This window comes from Maniola jurtina, chromosome 5, assembly GCF_905333055.1.
Source record: "Maniola jurtina chromosome 5, ilManJurt1.1, whole genome shotgun sequence".
Lineage (NCBI taxonomy): Eukaryota > Metazoa > Arthropoda > Insecta > Lepidoptera > Nymphalidae > Maniola > Maniola jurtina.
In genome coordinates, this window is record NC_060033.1 from 16,123,345 (window position 1) to 16,143,176 (window position 19,832).

Genomic DNA, 19,832 nt, shown 5'->3' on the forward strand with positions numbered 1-19,832 from the left:
AATTTCTAACCTAAATCCATGCGAACAAAGTTGCAAGCATCAGGTAGTGTATACAATATACATACGTATAAACAAGTTAAATCTGACAAGCTGACTGACTGATCTATCGACGCACAGCTCACACCACGGAACATATCGGGCTGACCATGCAGACGGCTGTTATGACTAGGCATGCGCTAACAATGGATTTTTGAAAATTCAAAAACAGGGGTTTGAAATTGACGAAATCGCGGGCATCGGCTAGTTCATTATAAAGGTGAATAAAATAGTTGAAACTGACCCGAGAATCCGTGCGCGCACAGGCAAGATGAGTCCGAGGGATTGTCGTGCTCGAGACACGAGGCGCCGTTCGCGCAGCGCGCGCACGCGGCGCGCGCCTCGCCCGCCGCGCGCAGCGTCTCCTGGCAGCGCGAGCCCTCGTAGCCCGCGTAGCACACGCACTGCGCGGAGCCGAGCGGTCAACATTGACGGTCATACTTATATTCACGTCCCTTGCTCAAAAAATATTATATCTGAATGTATCTTGAGACAATGAGTTGAAGGAATGCATATCGTTGTTAATTCGAAACACTTTTTCTCACTAGGTGAGCAAAAATGGCTTTTGCTCACTGGTTTTAGGCAGCAAAGGCACTCTATATGAGCTAGTGGGTGAATTATGTATCTTAGATGTTCTACGGCCGGACAAACGCTTTGCTCGAACTGAGATACAAGATCAAAATTACAATAAAATTACATCAAAATAGTTTCGGATATTATGTACGTTTTTTCGCGCAGTATCTCTTCAACACGTAATTTTCGTATTATCACACAAATATTATAAAGGCGAAAGTTTGTGTATATGTGTGATGTTTGTTACTCCTTCACGCAAAAACTACTGGACGGATTTGGCTGAAATTTAGAATGGAAATAGATTATACACATAAGCTGCTTTTTATTCTGGAAAATTAAAGAGTTCTTATAGGATTTAAAAAAAAACCTATATCCACGCGAATGAAATTGGGGTCATCAGCTAGTATTTCATAAAAAATATAAGAGCCATCTGACCAGGATCGTAGCCGGCAAGGATTCGTTCACCAGAGAAATCTTCAGTTGTACTAAACCTGCACAGGCAAATAGTAACCTTTACAAGCGTGGTTCCGCAAACGTACAGTCGGAGGCACCTCTTAGCGATCATATTCGCGTGGCACGGCTATGCACATGCGTTAGGTGTGTGGCGTATTTATTGAAATATGTCACAAGTGCGACAGGTTTTGATGCAATAGTTTCGCGGAATTGCTACTCGAATTCCGAGGCCGATCGTACCTATAACTCATAGTTCTCTCTCAGATAGAAAATGAAAGTGAACTAATGAAACGATCTCGCACCGGCACAGCCTCCGTCGCGCCTCACTCGATACTGCGGCGAGACCTGGCCGGACATTGCTAACCTTGAGCGGCGGCAGCGCGTCGTCACCGAAGTGCGTGGCGTTGTACCCGAAGGCGTAGCAGCGGCCGCGGCGGTGGCAGTGCGCGGTGCAGCGGTAGTGCTGGCAGCGCGCGCCCGCGAACTCGCCGGGGCACGCGCACGCGGCCGCGCCGTCGCGCAGCGCGCACACGCCCGCCCCGCACCGCAGCTCGCACGGCGCCGCGCGCGTCCCGCCAGCCGCGCCCGCCTCGCTCGCCTCTCCCGCCTCGCCCGCCTCCGTCTCGCCCGCCTCGCCCGGCGATATCTCGCACTCGCCGTTCTCCTGCCGGGACAGCTGGCGTCACTCGCGGGGACGAGGGTTTCAACACTTCGGATGATAAACGATGTAGATGTAAGATGTAAACGATTATGTGTACCTATTTTCGTCATCTGAAGTTTTGAAACCCAAAGTTGAAACTAGTTTTGTTTTTCTGGAACCTCTTAAGCCGAATTGACACTATGTCAGCCCTAGCACAGACTACGGTCTATTTGGGCTGCAAAATTCCAAACACCAGTCTGTTTTTTATCTAGTGCTTTGGTCTATAAAAAATGGTGAAAAATGTTTCTCTTTAAATTAAGTCTATTACTAAATAAATAAAAAAAAAAAAAAAAAAAATGTATTTAGTGGCGCGACATTAGTTTCACGACATTAGTTTCGTAACCACTTGCACGTGTAAACGTCTACTTTCGTAATGCATGCATTACTTACTATCACGAAACTAAATTACTTTCATGCTCAACGTGATTTTTAGACGAAACTAGTGTCGTGCAACTAATTGCATAGTATAAACGTGACGTGAAACTAGTGTCGTGCAACTAATTGCATAGTATAAACGTGACGTGAAACTAGTGTCGTGCAACTAATTGCATAGTATAAACGTGACGTGAAACTAGTGTCGTGCAACTAATTGCATAGTATAAACGTGACGTGAAACTAGTGTCGTGCAACTAATTGCATAGTATAAACGTGACGTGAAACTAGTGTCGTGCAACTAATTGCATAAAATAAACGTGACGTGAAACTAGTGTCGCCAAAGTGTTTGGACCATTCGGACGTGTGATTTGGCGATCGAGAGAATTATATGTTCGAACTAAAAATGACAAGTCGCTAGGATGCAGAAAAAACAATGCCAATACCAAAGGAAACGTCTGGGATCCAAAACACTATACAAAATAATTACTACCATCTTATACTACATCGCCACTTGTCACCGGGTCTGATTGCAGCCAAGCACTAGTCTATAAATTTAAAAAAAGTATAAAATATGCAATCTATCGTTGAGCAATTTAACCATGTCTTAGGCATTGTATACAATTCCTAGGCATGCTATACAATTCCTAAGTGCTCCTAGGAAATGTATATAGTGTTTAACATTATGCCGTATTGAGAATAAAATACTAAATACATATTACAACTCCAAAGTATGAAATAAAAAATATTTTATACAGTTTATAGCCCGAATGGTTTAAGTATTCTATAGAATGCCTAGATATTCTATGAAATTCCAGAATATACAGATAGCCGGTGATATAATATGTTAACATCCATACGACAACATTGTGCATTGCATTAAAAAGCTTTGATGCTGATGGGGCCATGGTCTCAGTGATACTGAAGGTTGCGAGAAAGTGAATTTCATGTGAAACTACTTTCGTGTGTATTGAAAGTAGTGGCGCGACATTAATGTCAACATGCAGGAAAGTGCAACGCGCCGCGCCGGGCGACGGGCGAGACGCTCACGTGTGCGGGCGCGGGCAGCCCGTCGGGGCACAGGCAGGAGCGCGCGCCGGCGCCGCGCAGGCACAGCGCGCCGCGCGGGCACGCCGCGCCCGGCGCCGCGCACGGGTCTGCGAATGCAATACAATAGTATTTCATTTTGCTCGATTTTTAAATCGCAAAAAAGAAACTGCGGCGAAAAAATGCTCCTCTAAACTTAGTGCAAATGTTTGCCCACGATTGAGCAATATAAAGTACTAACCTGCGTTATTGCCTGTTGCATTTTTTTTTCATTTGCATAATAATTATGAGTGAACGATACTGATGAGTGCAAGATGTTGTGTACGGTGCATAATAAGCTTTGTTTAAGTAGTTCCGACGATCCCCTATTTTGCTTTTGGAGTATTTACGTATAGTAGTAGGTATATTGTATCAAATGAGTGATGAGTTGCTTGATTTGAATATAATAACATAATAACCGTTGGCTTCCTATTAAATAAAATAAAATAACTATTCAAAACTATATTATAAAACAGTCCCCTATAAACAAATAAATCGAGTGCACGCATTGTATGAACCCTTACTCAAAGTGTTATAAAATGATTACTAGAAGAAATAGAAGATACACACCGTCGGGCAGGTCGTGGTAGAGCACGGGGTGCAGCACGGCGAGCGCGGAGGCGGGCGCGCGGTGCGGCGGCGGCGCGGCCGGCGCGTGCGGCCGCCGCGCCACGGCAACCACGCCGCGCGCGCTGGCGCACCACACCCACTCCTCCCACGCCGCCATGCGCACGCACGCGCGCGACGCCACGCGCTGCCACGCGTCGCCCTCTGCAACAGTCGCGCGTCACTGACTAGCCCGCTCTCCTCGCTCGCGCTCGCCTGCCAGCCGCCGACGCGAGGGTTACCTTCGTCCTTGTCGAGGTGCGGCGGCAGCGGCGCGTCGGCGTCGGGGCGGAACAGCGCGTGCGTGGCGCGCTGCGTGCCGTCCGTGGCCACGCTGTGCAGCGTGCCGTAGTACGCGTCCAGCACGTACAGGCGGCGCGCGGGCGCCCACAGCGCCAGCGCCGTGCTCCGCCGCGTGCGCCGGCGCAGCGCCCAGCGCACGCCGCTGCCGTCCAGCCGCGCCGACAGCACGCCACCGAACGCGCCGCGCTCCGACCAGAACACCTCCCTGCGAGCACCCACAAGCGTCACCGATCGCTCTATCGTCCGAATAGCCAACGGCGACAACGAAGTAGCTCACCCGGTGTCGACTGAGACGACGACATCGTCGGGCTCGGCACCGGCCTGCGTCCACAGCGTGACGCGGCGTCGTCCGTCCAACATGGCGACGTGCAGCGCGCCTACCACGCCGCCGTGCGCCGCGCGCGCAACGCTTGTCCAGTACAGGCGGCGGCCGGCGGGGTCCACGGCCACGCCGCGCACCGCCTCGCCCGCGCGCGCCTGAAGCAACGTCTGCGCGGTGCTCGCGTCGGGCGGCGCGCCGGGCACGCCGGGCAGCACGCCCAGGCGCAGGCGCCGCACGCGCCCCCACGCGTCGCCCCACCACGCCCACCACCAGCCCGCGACCGGCGCCGCCGTCAGGCACACTATCTCCGGGCTGAGCAACACAGCACAAGTGAGCCTTTTCACACCCCACGACCGCACAGCTCACGAGCATGATAAATTAGGAGCGGACTGAATTCCGAAAGGTCGGCGGTTCAAACCCCACCCGTTGCACCATTGTCGTACCCACTCCAAGCACAAGCTTAATGCTTAGTTGGAGGGGAAAGGGGAATGTTAATCATGATTAAAATGACTAATATTCTTTAAAAAAAATGAAAAATAAATTATCATCTCACCCACAATTGGGAATAAAGGTATAATTTTTATTTAGGCAATTCATACTTTAAAAATTAAATAAATAAGGTAAATGTTACGATGCAAGTTACGTCTCTACTTTTTTTTGTGTTAGCTGTCATCGAAATAAACTCGAAGCGGACGTGCGCGACTTGTGTGCGATCACATATGCTTCATTGTAACTTACAATGCAAGGATCTTCCGATCGTTTCCCTGTCGCTTGCTCGAGCAGGCACAGTTCCCAAATCAATAAAGTGAGACTCGAGCATTCCCTCACGCAAGACCAACCAAAAATGTAAGCGTAAAATCTCTCTTAAAATGTACATTATTTAATAGCGTATAAGCATCGTAAATTACGTAATTGAATGAAAATGTAGTAACGGGTAAAAGAGATAGTGAATGTGACCTGGAGGCGACGCGCGGCCCCTCCAGCTCGTGCTCGCGCTCGCGCTCGTGCTCGTGCTTGTGCGGGTCGAGCAGCCGCAGCGCGCCGCCCGACGCCACCAGCAGCTTCGCCTTGTCGCCTGCCGCGCACACACACACGTATTGACACACGACGGGTTTTGCGCGATATTTGAACTTAAATTATCTTATTTTCTAATTGTTTGTGAACTACATGTGCTCAGCCACCTGACAATACAGGACCTGACAGGAGGGAATACGAAAAGTGTGCTAAATCCGACGAGGTTTTCGCAACGAATTATCACAATGGACCCGTCCGAGCATTAGGGTGACGTGGGCCTAGCATATTACAGTTCTCAGTTAAGGGCCCAGCAGTGGTCACATATGTGACCACTGCTGGGCCCTTATCGATCAATTGTGACTGTTGATCAATGGGCGCACGACCTCTAGCGATAACAAATCAGACTATAAAGAAGAACAAATGGAGGGTTACCAGACAGAATTATTATTATGTCAAAATATTGTTCGTTCTCCACCATGACTAAGTATATCGAGCGAAATTCTACTAAACACAAACTGGTCTAGTTGTAGGATTGTTTCATGGCACTTGTAAGTTGTAACTTATTATAAAAGGCATCTGTTTGTTGTTTTATGTATGTATCGTATCAGATCGATGACAGAATGACAACGGATACGACGGTCGTTCGGTCATCAATTCGAGCGTGTCCCTGAACGACGTCGGACTCACCGATGGCCTCGCAGGCGAGCGTGCGGTTGGCGCCGACGTGCTGCTTGAAGCCCGCGGCGCACCTGCCGACAACGACAACTTCAACTGCAAGCCTTTCACTCGGAACTCAAAATACGTGTTGTTTAGGTGTGTTAGTTTGTTGGTGTGTTATGGTGTGGTGTGCGTGCGTCGTGCTCACTTGCAGGTGTGGTTGTGGCGGTGCTTGGGCAGGCACAGCTGCGGACACGAGCGCCAGTCGCAGTCGCCCTCTGCAACACACACACACTCAACTTTACACTGTTGTGTGCAAACGCAGCTAATTACTGCATTGCAATCTATTTTTTTTCTATGTAAAATTTTCTGTGTAGAACTCTTGTTTTGTCTGTTCTAATGAACTTCTAAAAATTTACTTAAAAAGATAATGAATGGTGTGGGTAGGTGGTCAATGGGTGTTCTACTTTGTACGCAAAGCTAATTTCAAAGTGTACCGGTGTCGCAAGGTGCGCCGCGCGGCACGCAGTCGCCGGAGCCGCACAGCTGCTCGTCGGCCGCACACGGCGCCGCGCCGCGCCCGCCTGCGAACAGACACACGTCAGCGGCCGAGCGGTGGCGAGGTAGCCGCGGTGCGGGGGGGAGCGGCACTCACACAGCAGCGGGTTCTCGTCGCTGCCGTCCGAGCAGTCCGCGAAGCCGTCGCACAGCGCCTGCGCCGGCGCGCACGAGCGGTCGCCACAGCGGATCATGGGCGGCGGGCACGCGGTGAGCGCGCACTCGTGCGCGTCTTCGTCGGCGCCGTCCGCGCAGTCGCGCCGCGCGTCACAGCGCCAGGCGGCCGGCACGCAGCTGCCGCCGCAGCGCAGTCGCGCGCCACACTCCACGTCGCCCGCGCCGCGCGTGGCGTTGCCGCACGCCGCCTCGTCCGAGCCGTCGCCGCAGTCCACCTCGCCGTCGCACCACCACGCGCTGTCACACCACAATACACACAATCTCACGTTTCCGGAAAGCAAGTTCACACGAGGCGAGATCAATTCTGGTAGTCGAATATCGATTATTGTGTCACGAGCGCAAGTTTATTTTACATTATTTTGGCTAACGAGACATCTTCGCTGTTCAATATTAATTAGAGAGCAAAACAAGAAAGCAGACGGCGTACCTGCGCACGCACTGGTCGCCGGTGCGGCACAGGCGCGCCTGCGGCCCGCACTGGCGCGCGCAGTCGCGCTCGTCCTCACCGCCCGCGCACTCGGCCGCGCCCGAGCAGCGCAGCGCGCCGCGAATGCACTCGCCGCTGTCGCAGCGGAACTCAGACTCGGAGCAGTCGCGCGGCGTGCAGTCGCGCTCGTCGCCGCCGTCAGCGCAGTCCTCCTCGAAATCGCAGCGCCAGCGACCGGGCACGCAGCGAGCGTCGGCACAGCGAAAGTAGGTGGGGTCGCAGGGCGCGCGCGCGTCGCAGGCCGCCTCGTCTTCACGCGCCGGGCAGTCGGCGTCGCCGTCGCACAGCCAGTCGCGCGGCACGCAGCGACCCGAGCCGCAGCGGAATTCGCCGCGCGGACAGGCGCGCGCCGCGCACCATGCGCCTTCATCCGAGCCGTCGCCACAGTCGGCGTCCGCGTCGCACACCCACACTGCCGGCACACACGCACCCGAGCCGCAGCGGAAGTGGTGCGGCGGACACGTGCCGGGCGGGCAATCGCGCTCGTCCTCACCGCCAGGGCAGTGTGGCTCGCCATCACAGCGCCGCGCGGCCGCAATGCAGCGCGCGGCCACGCCGGCCGACGCGTTTCCGGCGCACTTCCACTGCGACGCGAGGCACGCGAAGCGCTCGCAGTCGCGCTCATCCTCGCCGGCCGCACACTGCGCCTCACCGTCGCACAGCTGCTCGGGGTGCAGGCAGCGCGCGCCGCACTGGAACTGGCCGGGCGCGCAGCGGAAGGGCGGGCAGCTGGCCGGCTCGTCGCTGCCATCACCGCAGTCGTCCTGCGCGTCGCAGCGCCACCAGAAGGGGATGCACTTGAGCGCGTCGCGGCACACGAAGTGCGCGGCCGAGCAGTTGGCGCGGCAGCCGCCGCCCGGCGTGGTCACCCAATGCTCGGGGCACTCGCAGCGCGCGCCCGCGCCCGCTCCCGGCGCGCTCTCCGCCGTCAGCAGGCACAGGCCGCTGCAGTTAAGCCGCTCGCACAGCGCCGTCAGCTCTGCAAGCATCGTGTCGTCAGCGTAACACCGCGGTAGAGGTGTGCGTCGCATGTAAAGTGTACTCACCGGGCTGCGGCGGCTGGCGCGCGGGGTGCAGCACGCGCAGGTCCATGGGCTTGTGCACGGTGCGCGCCTCGGTGCGGCAGCGCAGCGCGCCGCCCGCCCACAGCGGGCCCGGCTCCGACTCCTGCACAAGACGCGTCGGCTGAGCACGGGACACAACAAGGCTCGATACTTAATACACAGAATATTAAAAAAAAATTCAAAAGAAAAATAAAACCGACTTCAAAAACCACAAGGCAAGCTTCACTCTTGGATTTCTAATTTTGTTTTAATATACTCGCTCGACTTCATACCTAGGTGCATTACACGTGTAGCTAAATAAATTTTTTTTTTTTACTTTTTAGTGTTTGTGGTTTTTGAAGTTGGTTTTATTTTTCTATTTAAATTTTTTTTATTTCACAATTTTAGTGGCCCCACTGTACTATAATATGCTATGCCCAGTTAAAACTCTACTGTTTACTAAGCTATTACTCTCTAAGCTAGTTCTGCTCTCCATCTCCGAAGATGTTCATCAGATCTTCACCAAAATATGGGACCACCTGCACAGTATACCCTTTCAAACAAAAAAAAATCCAAATCGCTCCAGGGGTCTTTGTGTAATCGGGGAACATACATAAAAAATAAAACAAGATTCCGCGAATTGAGAGCCTCCTCCTTTTTTGGAAGTCGGTTAAAAATAGAAAATACAATGCACAGAGAAAAAAAATTTGCGTGTACGTTCAATTACTGGAAAACTGGCATGCATCTGCAAGTGCGCGATTATCTGTTAACCTGTAGCGGTTGCCACATTCACAAGAAGATGTCGCTTCTAAACTCAATCAATCAACAACGCTCGAAACACGAATCCCAGCCTGATAACTCACGACCCACGGCCTAGATGGCAGCACGGGTAGCTTAATTGGAAACTCAGGAGAAACACGCAACTTTCAATCGCACTAACAGAGCGTTTATCAAATTGCACTATATATAGAAGATTCAACGCACAACCGTCGGCCCAGCTACCGAGCTCAATATCGCTCGGAGGGAAAATTCCCTATTGGTACGGTCGAGCACACAGCCACAGCTCCCGTACAAACTTAAAGCTAAAAATACAATACCATGTAAAATCACTGTGTAGAAGAAGCATACGAGTATATATAATGCTGTACCAAGCATTTTGGTGTTTACAAGAAACCAAAAGCTTAATTTGCTATAATCCGCCAAACCAACGTTTCGCCCCGACACCGGAGCATCCTCAGGAGATGTAGACCTTACATGCTATAATCCGCCAAACCAACGTTTCGCCCCGACACCGGAGCATCCTCAGGAGATGTAGACCTTACATGCTATAATCCGCCAAACCAACGTTTCGCCCCGACACCGGAGCATCCTCAGGAGATGTAGACCTTACAATGTCTAATTGCAAAGATTATGTCTGATTACTTATCATGGACTTCCGCAAAATAACAATAATGGTCTATAACAATTGGTGTAAAATGTTCTTTTATAATTAAGTCTTAGCTAATAAATAAATAAATAAATAAATAAAAGAAATTTTTGCTAGAATCCGGTTTTGAAAGTTTTAAATGCCTTTATGACAAGATCTGTCGAAATTACTTCATGTTGAAATTACTTTATCCTATCTTTATATATTTTGAAATATTATTATATGTCGTCGAGTCAATATTAAAAAGAGGTTTTAATGTCATAGACTCCGTGAAAAGTAACGTTACGTGAAGAACGCAGCCATATTTGTTTAGCTGTCATTGTCAGAGTTGGATTTTGATCGGCACGCGTTGCTGTGTTCAGAATTCACTCTCGCATTTTATTATCAGAATATTAGCGTAGCGATTGGCGATTCATTATTATTCGTCCGGTTGTTCCCGAGGACACTTCTCAGTAGATACGGTGTGTGAGTGTCGTACTGTAGCCGTAGGTTTTAGAATCAGGGGGCACGGCAGTGCCCCCGCCAAGACGAGCCAAACGGCGGCCGGGGCGCTACGTACCTTTTTCTCGAAGTGTTTCGCCGTATTTTCGACCCGTCATAACTTCGGTCTGGATGACGCTAGAAAGCTGAAATTTTCAGTATAAGGTGTCCTCAGCAAATTTACCAAATATACCAAGTATCAAATATCTAGCTTTTATGGTTACAGATTTATTGATACCTAAAATACGTCGTTTTCGTCCCTCACTGATGATCATCAAAACCTCTAAGGTACTTCCCGAAGTCCTAGAAGGCTGAAATTTGGTACGTAGACTAGAAATTGCATACAAACTACAGGAAAATTGAGAAATTGGAATTTCGCCCCCTCTACGCCTCTTATGAGAAAAGCAAATCTGTAAACTCTGTCGCTAGAATGCTGATATTTTCAGGATAAGATGTCCTGGGCAGATTTATTAAACGCATTGAGTATCAATTGTCTAGCTTTTATAGTTTCAGATTTATTGACAGTCAAAACTTCTAGTCTGTAATTCTAGGGTACTTCCCGAAGTCCTAGAAGGCTGAAATTTGGTGTGTACACTAGAAATTGCATACAAACTACAGGAAAATTAAGAAATTCAAAATTTTCCCCCTCCACTCTCACGTATGGGGGAAGCAAATTATTTGTAAAGTCTATCGCTAGAATGCTGATATTTTCAGGATAATATGTCCTTGACAGACTTATCAAACGTACCAAGTATCAATTGTCTACCTGTTATGGTTTCAGATTTATTGCCATTCAAAACCCCTCTAGTCAAAAATGTGTTTCCTGAAGTCTTAAAAGACTCTAAGACTAAGAAGAGATCTGCTTTAAAATTGAGTTCCAAGATTCCACCCAAACAAACATAGTTACATACATTGCAAGTGGAATAAAAGTTTTTAAAAAAAGAGGTAACGATAGAGAGCGGGCCATGAAAATGATGTAGGTACCTACAAAAAATAGATCCAAAAAAAAAATCTAGGGCACCTGCCAAAAAGAAATGAAATCCCACCAAAAACATTTCATGTAAAATGTGGCCAAGACTCACAAGTTCATAACGCTTTCACTGTTAAAAAGTTATGAGATCTCTAGTAGAGCCAAGCCCCTAGCTGAGCTTAGAATTGCGCTGCCCATGGGACCTATCCCAAGTCCAAAGTATATAGCTCTTAAATGCTCTTGAGTATATCACATTTATAACAATAAAGAACAAATAACTCTACTTACAAGCTCTGATTTTACAAACCCTAAATCTTGGTTAAAAAAGTACGGCTTGGCCGTTTAATGTTCGTGAAACTATTACATGACATAACATATTATATTAATTAAGGTCATAAGGAATAGTTTGTTCGACAATTACTAATTTTTATTATACTTCATGATTGTCGCACAAGCTATTCCGGGCTTAAATGTCATATCAGATAAAAGTACCACGAACATTAAACCGCCAAGCCGTCCTTTTTTAACCAAGATTTAGGGTTTGTAAAATCAGAGCTTGTAAGTAGAGTTATTTGTTCTTTATTGTTATAAATGTGATATACTCAAGAGCATTTAAGAGCTATATACTTTGGACTTGGGATAGGTCCCATGGGCAGCGCAATTCTAAGCTCAGCTAGGGGCTTGGCTCTACTAGAGATCTCATAACTTTTTAACAGTGAAAGCGTTATGAACTTGTGAGTCTTGGCCACATTTTACATGAAATGTTTTTGGTGGGATAGTGGTTACCTAAAGTGGTACTGGTGGTTGAACGAGTTGTTATTGTGGTGATTAGGTTAGATGGTTGGTTTGGGACCGGTGTAGGGGTGGAAGGAGCCGGTTTAGGTAGGTTAGGTTAGGTTTACCTAGTTACGCTGGTAGTTGTGACATGCAGTAAGTGAGAGTTATCATGGTTGTAGTCGAAGGTAGTTCAATATCACTTGATAGTCCAAGAATATCGTTAGTACGCCCACGAAGGCTCGGTTAATCTAAAGGTTGCTATCCTGACATATCCGCTTAGTTATTATCCAGGTTTACTAGTGGTTAGATCATGCTTCAATCTTAATAATCATCAGAAGCGCCTACAAAGTAATAAAAAAGTGAAAAATATGCCCACGATAACCTGATAACACCCTCGGCCTCCGTTATATATATTATATATTTAACACTGATGCACTATTGTTATTGTTCATGATGCATTATTGTTCATTGTTGTGTATTGTTGTATGTAAATGTAAATATAGGCTTAATATTTTTTTTATCACTCGATTTTTATCTTTTTTTTCCAAATCTTAAAATAAATTAATCTTTTTTTTTTTGTCAGCCCTAGCACAGACTACGGTCTATTTGGGCTGCAAAATTTCAAGCACCAGTCTCAGTTTTTGTCTAGTGCTTTGGTCTACAACAATTGGTGTAAAATGTTCTTTTATAATTAAGTCTTAGTGAAATAAATAAATAAAAAAAAAAACGCCTGCTTCTATAATACATTTTGATGTTTGATATAAATACTAGTGCTATGCTAACGGACTCACGTTGAAGCCGGGGTCGGGCACGCGGCGGCACGAGTCCAGCGCGCGCGTCTCCCAGTCCGTCCAGTACACGCGGCCCGCCCACACGCCCAGCGCGAACACGTGGTGCAGCCGCAGCCACGGCATGCGATCTGTAATACGGGCACGGTTAGCGGTGGTGGCGGACGCAAGCGGGGGAGCGGGGGAGTGGCGGGCACGCACCTCGCGACAGCAGCACGCGCACGTCGGAGCCGTCCAGCGCGGCCACGGCGATGTAGTCCTCGCGCGCGTCGGCGAAGTACAGCTCCCGGGACGCGAGCGACAGCGTGAGCGCGTTGGGCCAGCCCAGGCCGGCCGTGATGATGGCGCGCGCGCCCGCGCCGTCCATGCCCGCGCGGCCGATGTGCGGGCGCGCGCCCCAGTCGCTCCAGAACAGCAGCCCGGCGGCCGGCAGCAACGCCAGCGCGCGCGGTTCGCTCAGGCCGCGCCGCAGCAGCACGCGGCGGTGGCGCCCGTCCAGGCGCGCCACCTCCACGGTGTCCGTGCCCTTGTCGCACCAGTACACGTTGCCGGCCACCCAGTCCACGGCCAGCCCGTCGGGGTTCTGCAGTGTGGCGCCGGCCAGCAGCGCCACGTCGGCGGGCGCCAGCGGTGCGGGCAGCGCGCCCGGCGGCGGCGCGGCAGCCAGGCGCGCGGCGCGGCACACGCGGCGGATGGCGGAGCCGGCGCGCGTCACGTCGCTCCACAGCAGGCAGCCGCGCGCCCACAGCGCGTCCAGCGCCACGGCGTTGGTGAGGTTGTGCACGAGCAGCGCCGTGGCGGCCAGCGAACCGGCCGCGCCCTCGCGCTCGCCGCGGATGGCAGTGCGCCGGATGTAGTAGCGGTTCGTGAAGATCAGCGACGCCTTCACGGCTGCACCACGACGAGATCGGTGAGAACCACCATCACGAAACATGTATACGGTTTAGGAAGTATTCATTAGGATTGAACGAGGTTAAAATTTGCGAAAGAAGTTTCATCAATCACTTACAAGAAACGGGCTCACAGCTGGAGCGGTCCTCCATCAAGCGGTACCCGTCCGCGCAGGAGCACACGTAGCTCCCTAAAGTATTTCTACGAACAAATATATTACATAAGTAGGGCTTCACTCAATGAAACACATAGCATTCATATAGGTTTAAGTTAAGTGTAGATAGGAATATTATAAAGATTCGAGATGTTAAAGATGTTGCAGCAACCAAGTAAAAGTGTTGAATAATTTAATAAAAAATAAAAAAAACATGGCATTCGCAAGTTTTCGGGCGTGTATCTAAAGGTTCGCAAGAAATAAAAATTAATAAATACGCATAAAAATTTTATAAATGATTTGGCACTCAAGTTAAATTCTAAATTCAAAATGTTTGCAGATGATATAAAAATTTACAAAATTATTAACAGCCAAGCTGATGTGACAACCCTACAAAACGATATTGATGCTGTTCACTCTTGGTGCACTACAAATGGTATGTCCTTAAATATTGAAAAGTGTTTCCACATTAAATTTACCAGAAAAAAAAATCTGGTAGACTGCGTCTATAAAATAAACAAGGTTAGTGTTAAGGAAGTTTACAGTATGAGAGACCTTGGTGTTATTGTAGACTCGGCTTTAAGTTTTCGTCCACATATCGAGCAAATAACAATAACATCTATAACATCAACAATAACAATCATTCAAAAATATCCGGACTAGTATTCAGACAAATGAAAATATTCAAGGACCCCAGTTTATCTATACTGGTCTTCAACAGTGTTGTCCGTAGCATCCTTGAATATTGTAGCACTGTATGGAGTCCAGGGTATCAAGTTCATTCTGATAGAATAGAACGAATTCAAAAAAGGTTTCTATACCATCTAACTTACAATGACTTCAAATGTGACAAATTGTTTTCATACGAATCTCGTCTCTCTTACTATAAAATGAAATCCCTTAGAGACCGTAGAAAGTTTACGGATGTCATTTTTCTGGCAAAACTAATGAAGGGTCTCATTGATGCGCCTGAGTTACTTGAACGCTTGAAGTTCGTTGTGCCCCGTGACTGTAGCCGCTTACACAATCGCAAGACGTTCTGTTTGCCTCAAACCAAAACCAAGCTTGGGCATCATAGTCCGCTATATAGAACGCAGTCTCTTGCGAATCGTTACAGAGATGTTATACATATCTTCTGTGACAATATACCAACAATAAAAAGTAAGTTAAGTACGCAGATAAGTAATTGTTAGAAAGTAGTTTGTATAAGGTTTTTCCTATTTTGTTAGTAGCTGTTCTGGATTAAGATTTGTTCCTTGTTTGTTAAGTTTATTTTGTGTTGCGCTGTAGTTTTGTACCTACATACTTTAATAGTGCATGCCGAGTCCACATCGAGAAGACACAATTGCGCACATGTATCTTTGTCCATGTATCATCTTGTATTTTTTTTTCAATTGTAGTCAGTTTTGTGGACTGAATAAAAAAAAATGTTTTCGATGTAATATCTATTTGGTTTCCTGCGACTCCGACTCTTCATTTGGCTTCTGGCTACCGAGATGGTTATTTTGGTTTGGAAGCAGATCAAAGTGTCCTGATTTAGAATATTGTCCCTGGGAAACTACACTTTCTTTGTCAATAATCTCTGTAACGCCCGAACCGATGGACGAAGTAAACGACGACGCAAAACAATGCAATAGGATGCTGAGGCTATTGTTTGGCCTCGCGAGGCAGTCCAACATGATAAAACCCTTGGCATGGTGTAAATGTCACAAATCAAACAAGAAAAGTGTCACTAGTGTCGTAGGGTACCTGCAGTGGTGCTCGCAGGGCGCATCCTCGCGGCACTCGTCCACGTCGCGGCACGCGCGCCGCTCACGCCGCCAGCCCGCGCGGCACCAGCACGCGTGCCCCACGGCCAGGTCCGTGCAGTTGTGCGGGCACTCGCCGTTAGCCACCAGGCACTCGTTCACATCTGCGCAGAGAGCTCGCTGCGTTACGCGCCCCGCGCACCGCTCACCCCGCCCCGCCCCGCCCGTGCGATACGTACTGCAGTGCCGCTCGTCCGAGTAGTCGCCGCAGTGGTCCTGGCCGTCGCACAGCGCGCCCGGCGCCACGCACGCGCCATTGTCGCAGCGCCACGAGCCACGCGCGCACGCGCCTGCTTCGTCTGTCGCCTCCACTGCGCCGAACGACGCTGCAATACGACACAGCGTCAGACCACGCGCCCCGGCGCCTCGCCCCCACCGCCTCGAGCGCCACTCACCGCACAGCAGGGGGTCCTCGTCCGAACCCGCGCCGCCGCCGCCACTGTCCACGCAGTGGTCGCGCCCGTCGCACACCTGCGCGGCGGCCACGCAGCGCCCCGCACAGTACACGGCGCCGGGCGAGCCGGCACACAGCAGCGCGCCGAAACCGTGCGCGGCCCCGGGCGCAGCCGTGCCGGTGCCGCCACTCGCGCGCGACGAGCAGCCCGGCGGCTCGTCGGAACCGTCGTCGCAGTCGATGTCGCCGTCGCAGTACAGGCTCTGAGGACAATTCGTCAGCATGTACCGAGCGCAAGGTGAAGCGACAACGGTAGCGGAACGTATGAGAGCTCACGTCGTGCAGACACAGCGCGGACGAGGCGCAGCGGAAGGCGCCGGGCGCGCACGCGCAACGCGCTTCGTCTTCGGCGCGCGGACAGTCGGCCGCGCCGTCGCAGCGCGCCGCGGCCGGCACGCAGGCGCCCGACGCACCGCACGGGAACGAGTCCGCCGCGCACGCGCTCGCATTTCGGTGGCCTGCGTACACACATACACTTCACTGTGTGCTGTCTAAGGTTAAACAGCGACGGGTCGCTCGATAGACGCAGTTACCGCAGTGCTCGGCCTCGTCGCTGCCGTCGCTGCAGTCGAGGCGCCCGTCGCAGCGCCACGGCAGCGGGATGCACTCCACGGCGCCGGCGCTGCCGCACTGGAACTGCTCTGTCGTGCAGCCTAACACCGGCTGCTCCTCGAAAGTCTCAGCGTCCGGCGCGTCGATCGCGTCCGGCGGCAGCGTCGGCTCTGGCGACAAGACACACGTCACTCTCGATGCACGAGCTCCACGTCACCCTCGCGGCGGAGGAGTACACACCCGGCACGCAATCTGCCTCGTCGCTGGCGTCAGCGCAGTCGGCACGGCCGTCGCAGCGCGCCTCGGCCGCGTAGCACTGGTCCCCGCTGGCGCAGCGCCGCACCGAGTCGCCGAGCGCCGCGCACGCCGTCTGCGGGCAGTTGCGCTCGTCCGAAGCGTCGGGGCACTGCAAAGCGCCGTCGCAGCGCGCGCCTATCTCCACACACGTGCCGTCATCGCATCTGCCGAACGCGGATAGTCGTGATCATGCTCAAATCACATTATCATCAAATCACATTAGCGCTGAAAACAGTTCAGAAATAGCATTTGGTGTACCTCAGGGAAGCGTATTAGGCCCTATTCTGTTTAATATATAATATCTTAATGACTTTTGTTCACTACTGACAGACAGACAGACGGACTCTAAATCTCTATGTTTTGCAGATGACACTGTTTTGTTATTTACAGCCCCAACGTGGGATAGTACCAAAAAGCTGAATATGGCCTTCGTCTGGCTAAAGAATGATATGACAATAATCTACTAACGTTAAATGATGAAAAAACTGTATGCGTGTGTTTCTCTCCGACAAGTGCCGGTCTTCCGACCGAGACTCCGAAAATTAAAGTACACTCTTGTTTGAATAAGTCTGACTGTGTAAACTGCAAAACATTATCATGTACCAATAGCACAACTTATCTCGGTATTATTGTTGATCAACATCTAAGATGGGACACGCATGTAGACATGCTGACTAAAAAAGTGCGAAGTTTGAGCTATATATACAATGATCTAAGAAATATTATGAGTGTCAACCTACTATTAAGAGTATATTGCTCTTTAATTCAGTCGTTAATATTGTATGGCATCATAGCATGGGGTTCATGTGGATCAACTTTATTAGACAAACTCAATAAGGCTCAAAAACTATCTCAAAATTATTTTAAGAAAAAATCGTCGATTTCCTACAGAAGAACTATTTAAGCTGAGTAAAGTACTAACACCAAGAAAAATATACATATGGCAACTAACAAGGTACATGGCAAAATGTATTCAAATTCAAATTCAAAATATTTTTATTCAATTAGACTTTTACAAGTTCTTTTGAATCGTCAAAAGCATCTACCACTAGACGACGACGAGTATAGACGACTTTACGTTCAAACAAGCTCCCGGTCACCTCAGGCAAAGGCAACAAAGATGTTCAGTTCCTCGACGAACATCTGGATTTACGAATAGGCATTTTACAGCTGCGCCGCCAAAACTGTTCAATAATCTTCCTTTGGAGATATCTAAACTGGTTTTATATGCCCAGCGTAAGAGAAAACTAAAAGTCTATATAAAGAAATTTTTGTTAGAATCCGGTATTGAAAGTTTTCAAATACTTTACTTAATGTTGAAATTACTTAAACACTTTATCCTATCTTTATATATTTTGAAATATTATTATTATTATATATTTATGCACTATCACTGATGCACTATCGTTAACGATATTGTTAAAAAAATGAAAAAATGTAGGTAAATAATAAATATAGGCTTAATTTTTTATCACTCCCGATTTTTATCTTTTTTTTCCAAATCTTAAAATAAATTAATCTTTTTTTTTTGTCAGCCCTAGCACAGACTACGGTCTACTTGGGCTGCAAAATTTCAAGCACCAGACTCAGTTTTTGTCTAGTGCTTTGGTCTACAACAATTGGTGTAAAATGTTCTTTTATAATTAAGTCTTAGTTAAATAAATAAATAAAAAATGCGCCCAAGGGAGGTTTCGACCTAATGAAGTGTATTATTTTGTGTTACTAATACTTGTAATGTGTGGGCGCGCAATCGCAATCGGCCTCGTCGCTGGCGTCGTCGCAGTCCGCCGTGCCGTCGCACAGGCGCGCCGCCGGCACGCAGCGCCCGCCCGCGCCGCACGACACGCTGTCCTCCGGGCACACGCGAGACGCTGCAACACACCCACACGTGATTAGCGCTCCGAGCCGCGACCTCGTGTCGAGCCGCGAGCCGGATACCCACTGCAGTAGTACAGGTCCTCGTCGCTGGCGTCCGCGTCGCCGCTGCAGTGCGGCACGCCGTCGCACGCCAGCTCCTCGGGCAGGCAGGGGCCCTCGGCGCACGCGAACTGCCCCGCGCCGCACGCGCCGCCCGCCGCCTCGCACGCTCGCCCGTCGCGCGCCAGTACGCGTCCCGCGCCGCACGCGCACGCCGCGTGGCCACTGGCATCCACGGCGCACGCCTCCGCGCAGCCGCCGTTGGCCACGGCGCACGGGTCGGTGGCGCAGCGCTGCGTGTCGGGCGCCACGCGTACGACGGCGCAGGGCCGCGGCACGTCTCGACGCAGCGCGCGCACGGCACCGCCACCGCGCTCGGCGCCGAACACGCCGCGCGCCACCCAGTCGGTCCACGCCAGCCAGCCGCCGCCCACCGCCAGTGCGAAAGGGTGCTCGGCGTGCGCGCGCGTCACGACGCGGCGGTGCGAGCCGTCGTAGCGCATGCGCTCGATCTTGTCGAGACGCGCGTCGGCCCAGTACAGCAGGCGCGCCGCGTGCTCCAGCGCCAGCCCGTTGGGCATGAGGATGTCGCGCGCCACCAGAGTCTGGCGCAGGCGCCCGCTGGCCAGCGCGCGCTCGATGCGCGGTCGCGCCGCGTTCCAGTCGCTCCAGTACAGGCGCCTCTCGCAAGGGTCGTAGTCGATGCCGCGCGGGCGGGCTCCGGGCTGCAATTGTAGCACGGTACGCACGAGGCGCGCACGCGCCGGCAGCGGCGAGCGCAGCAGCGCCGGCAGGTGCGCGGCGCGCAGCGCAGGCGCGGAAGCGCAGGTCCAGTACAGCGCGCGCTCAGCCGCCGCGAACACCATGCCCTCTACCGAGCCTGCGCCTGCACACACGCACTCGTCAGTCGCACCGCGCGCGGGCTGCGGCG

General features: G+C 50.8%; 2 protein-coding genes across 2 annotated transcripts in view; both read right to left on the reverse strand.

Annotated features, from left to right (window-relative positions):
• LOC123865028 (platelet endothelial aggregation receptor 1-like) overlaps nucleotides 1–5,943 on the reverse strand; it is a 31,675-nt gene extending 25,732 nt beyond the window's left edge. The window contains exons 1-8 of the mRNA XM_045905845.1: nucleotides 5,898–5,943; nucleotides 5,409–5,526; nucleotides 4,407–4,763; nucleotides 4,069–4,334; nucleotides 3,791–3,991; nucleotides 3,185–3,291; nucleotides 1,427–1,726; nucleotides 281–440 (exon numbers count right to left, since the gene is read on the reverse strand). Coding sequence (XP_045761801.1) covers nucleotides 281–440; nucleotides 1,427–1,726; nucleotides 3,185–3,291; nucleotides 3,791–3,991; nucleotides 4,069–4,334; nucleotides 4,407–4,763; nucleotides 5,409–5,526; nucleotides 5,898–5,943 — 1,555 coding nt within the window. The remainder of the gene's footprint in view (nucleotides 1–280; nucleotides 441–1,426; nucleotides 1,727–3,184; nucleotides 3,292–3,790; nucleotides 3,992–4,068; nucleotides 4,335–4,406; nucleotides 4,764–5,408; nucleotides 5,527–5,897) is intronic.
• Nucleotides 5,409–19,832, reverse strand: part of LOC123865431 (prolow-density lipoprotein receptor-related protein 1-like) — a 39,706-nt gene continuing 25,282 nt past the window's right edge. The window contains exons 34-51 of the mRNA XM_045906447.1: nucleotides 18,927–19,787; nucleotides 18,714–18,855; nucleotides 16,928–17,148; nucleotides 16,669–16,857; nucleotides 16,412–16,593; nucleotides 16,077–16,338; nucleotides 15,861–16,007; nucleotides 15,623–15,785; nucleotides 13,838–13,920; nucleotides 13,030–13,719; nucleotides 12,832–12,959; nucleotides 8,391–8,511; nucleotides 7,285–8,323; nucleotides 6,780–7,094; nucleotides 6,620–6,706; nucleotides 6,331–6,400; nucleotides 6,149–6,214; nucleotides 5,409–5,526 (exon numbers count right to left, since the gene is read on the reverse strand). Of these exons, the coding sequence (XP_045762403.1) occupies nucleotides 6,149–6,214; nucleotides 6,331–6,400; nucleotides 6,620–6,706; nucleotides 6,780–7,094; nucleotides 7,285–8,323; nucleotides 8,391–8,511; nucleotides 12,832–12,959; nucleotides 13,030–13,719; nucleotides 13,838–13,920; nucleotides 15,623–15,785; nucleotides 15,861–16,007; nucleotides 16,077–16,338; nucleotides 16,412–16,593; nucleotides 16,669–16,857; nucleotides 16,928–17,148; nucleotides 18,714–18,855; nucleotides 18,927–19,787 (4,766 nt within the window). The 3' untranslated portion in view covers nucleotides 5,409–5,526. The remainder of the gene's footprint in view (nucleotides 5,527–6,148; nucleotides 6,215–6,330; nucleotides 6,401–6,619; nucleotides 6,707–6,779; nucleotides 7,095–7,284; nucleotides 8,324–8,390; nucleotides 8,512–12,831; nucleotides 12,960–13,029; nucleotides 13,720–13,837; nucleotides 13,921–15,622; nucleotides 15,786–15,860; nucleotides 16,008–16,076; nucleotides 16,339–16,411; nucleotides 16,594–16,668; nucleotides 16,858–16,927; nucleotides 17,149–18,713; nucleotides 18,856–18,926; nucleotides 19,788–19,832) is intronic.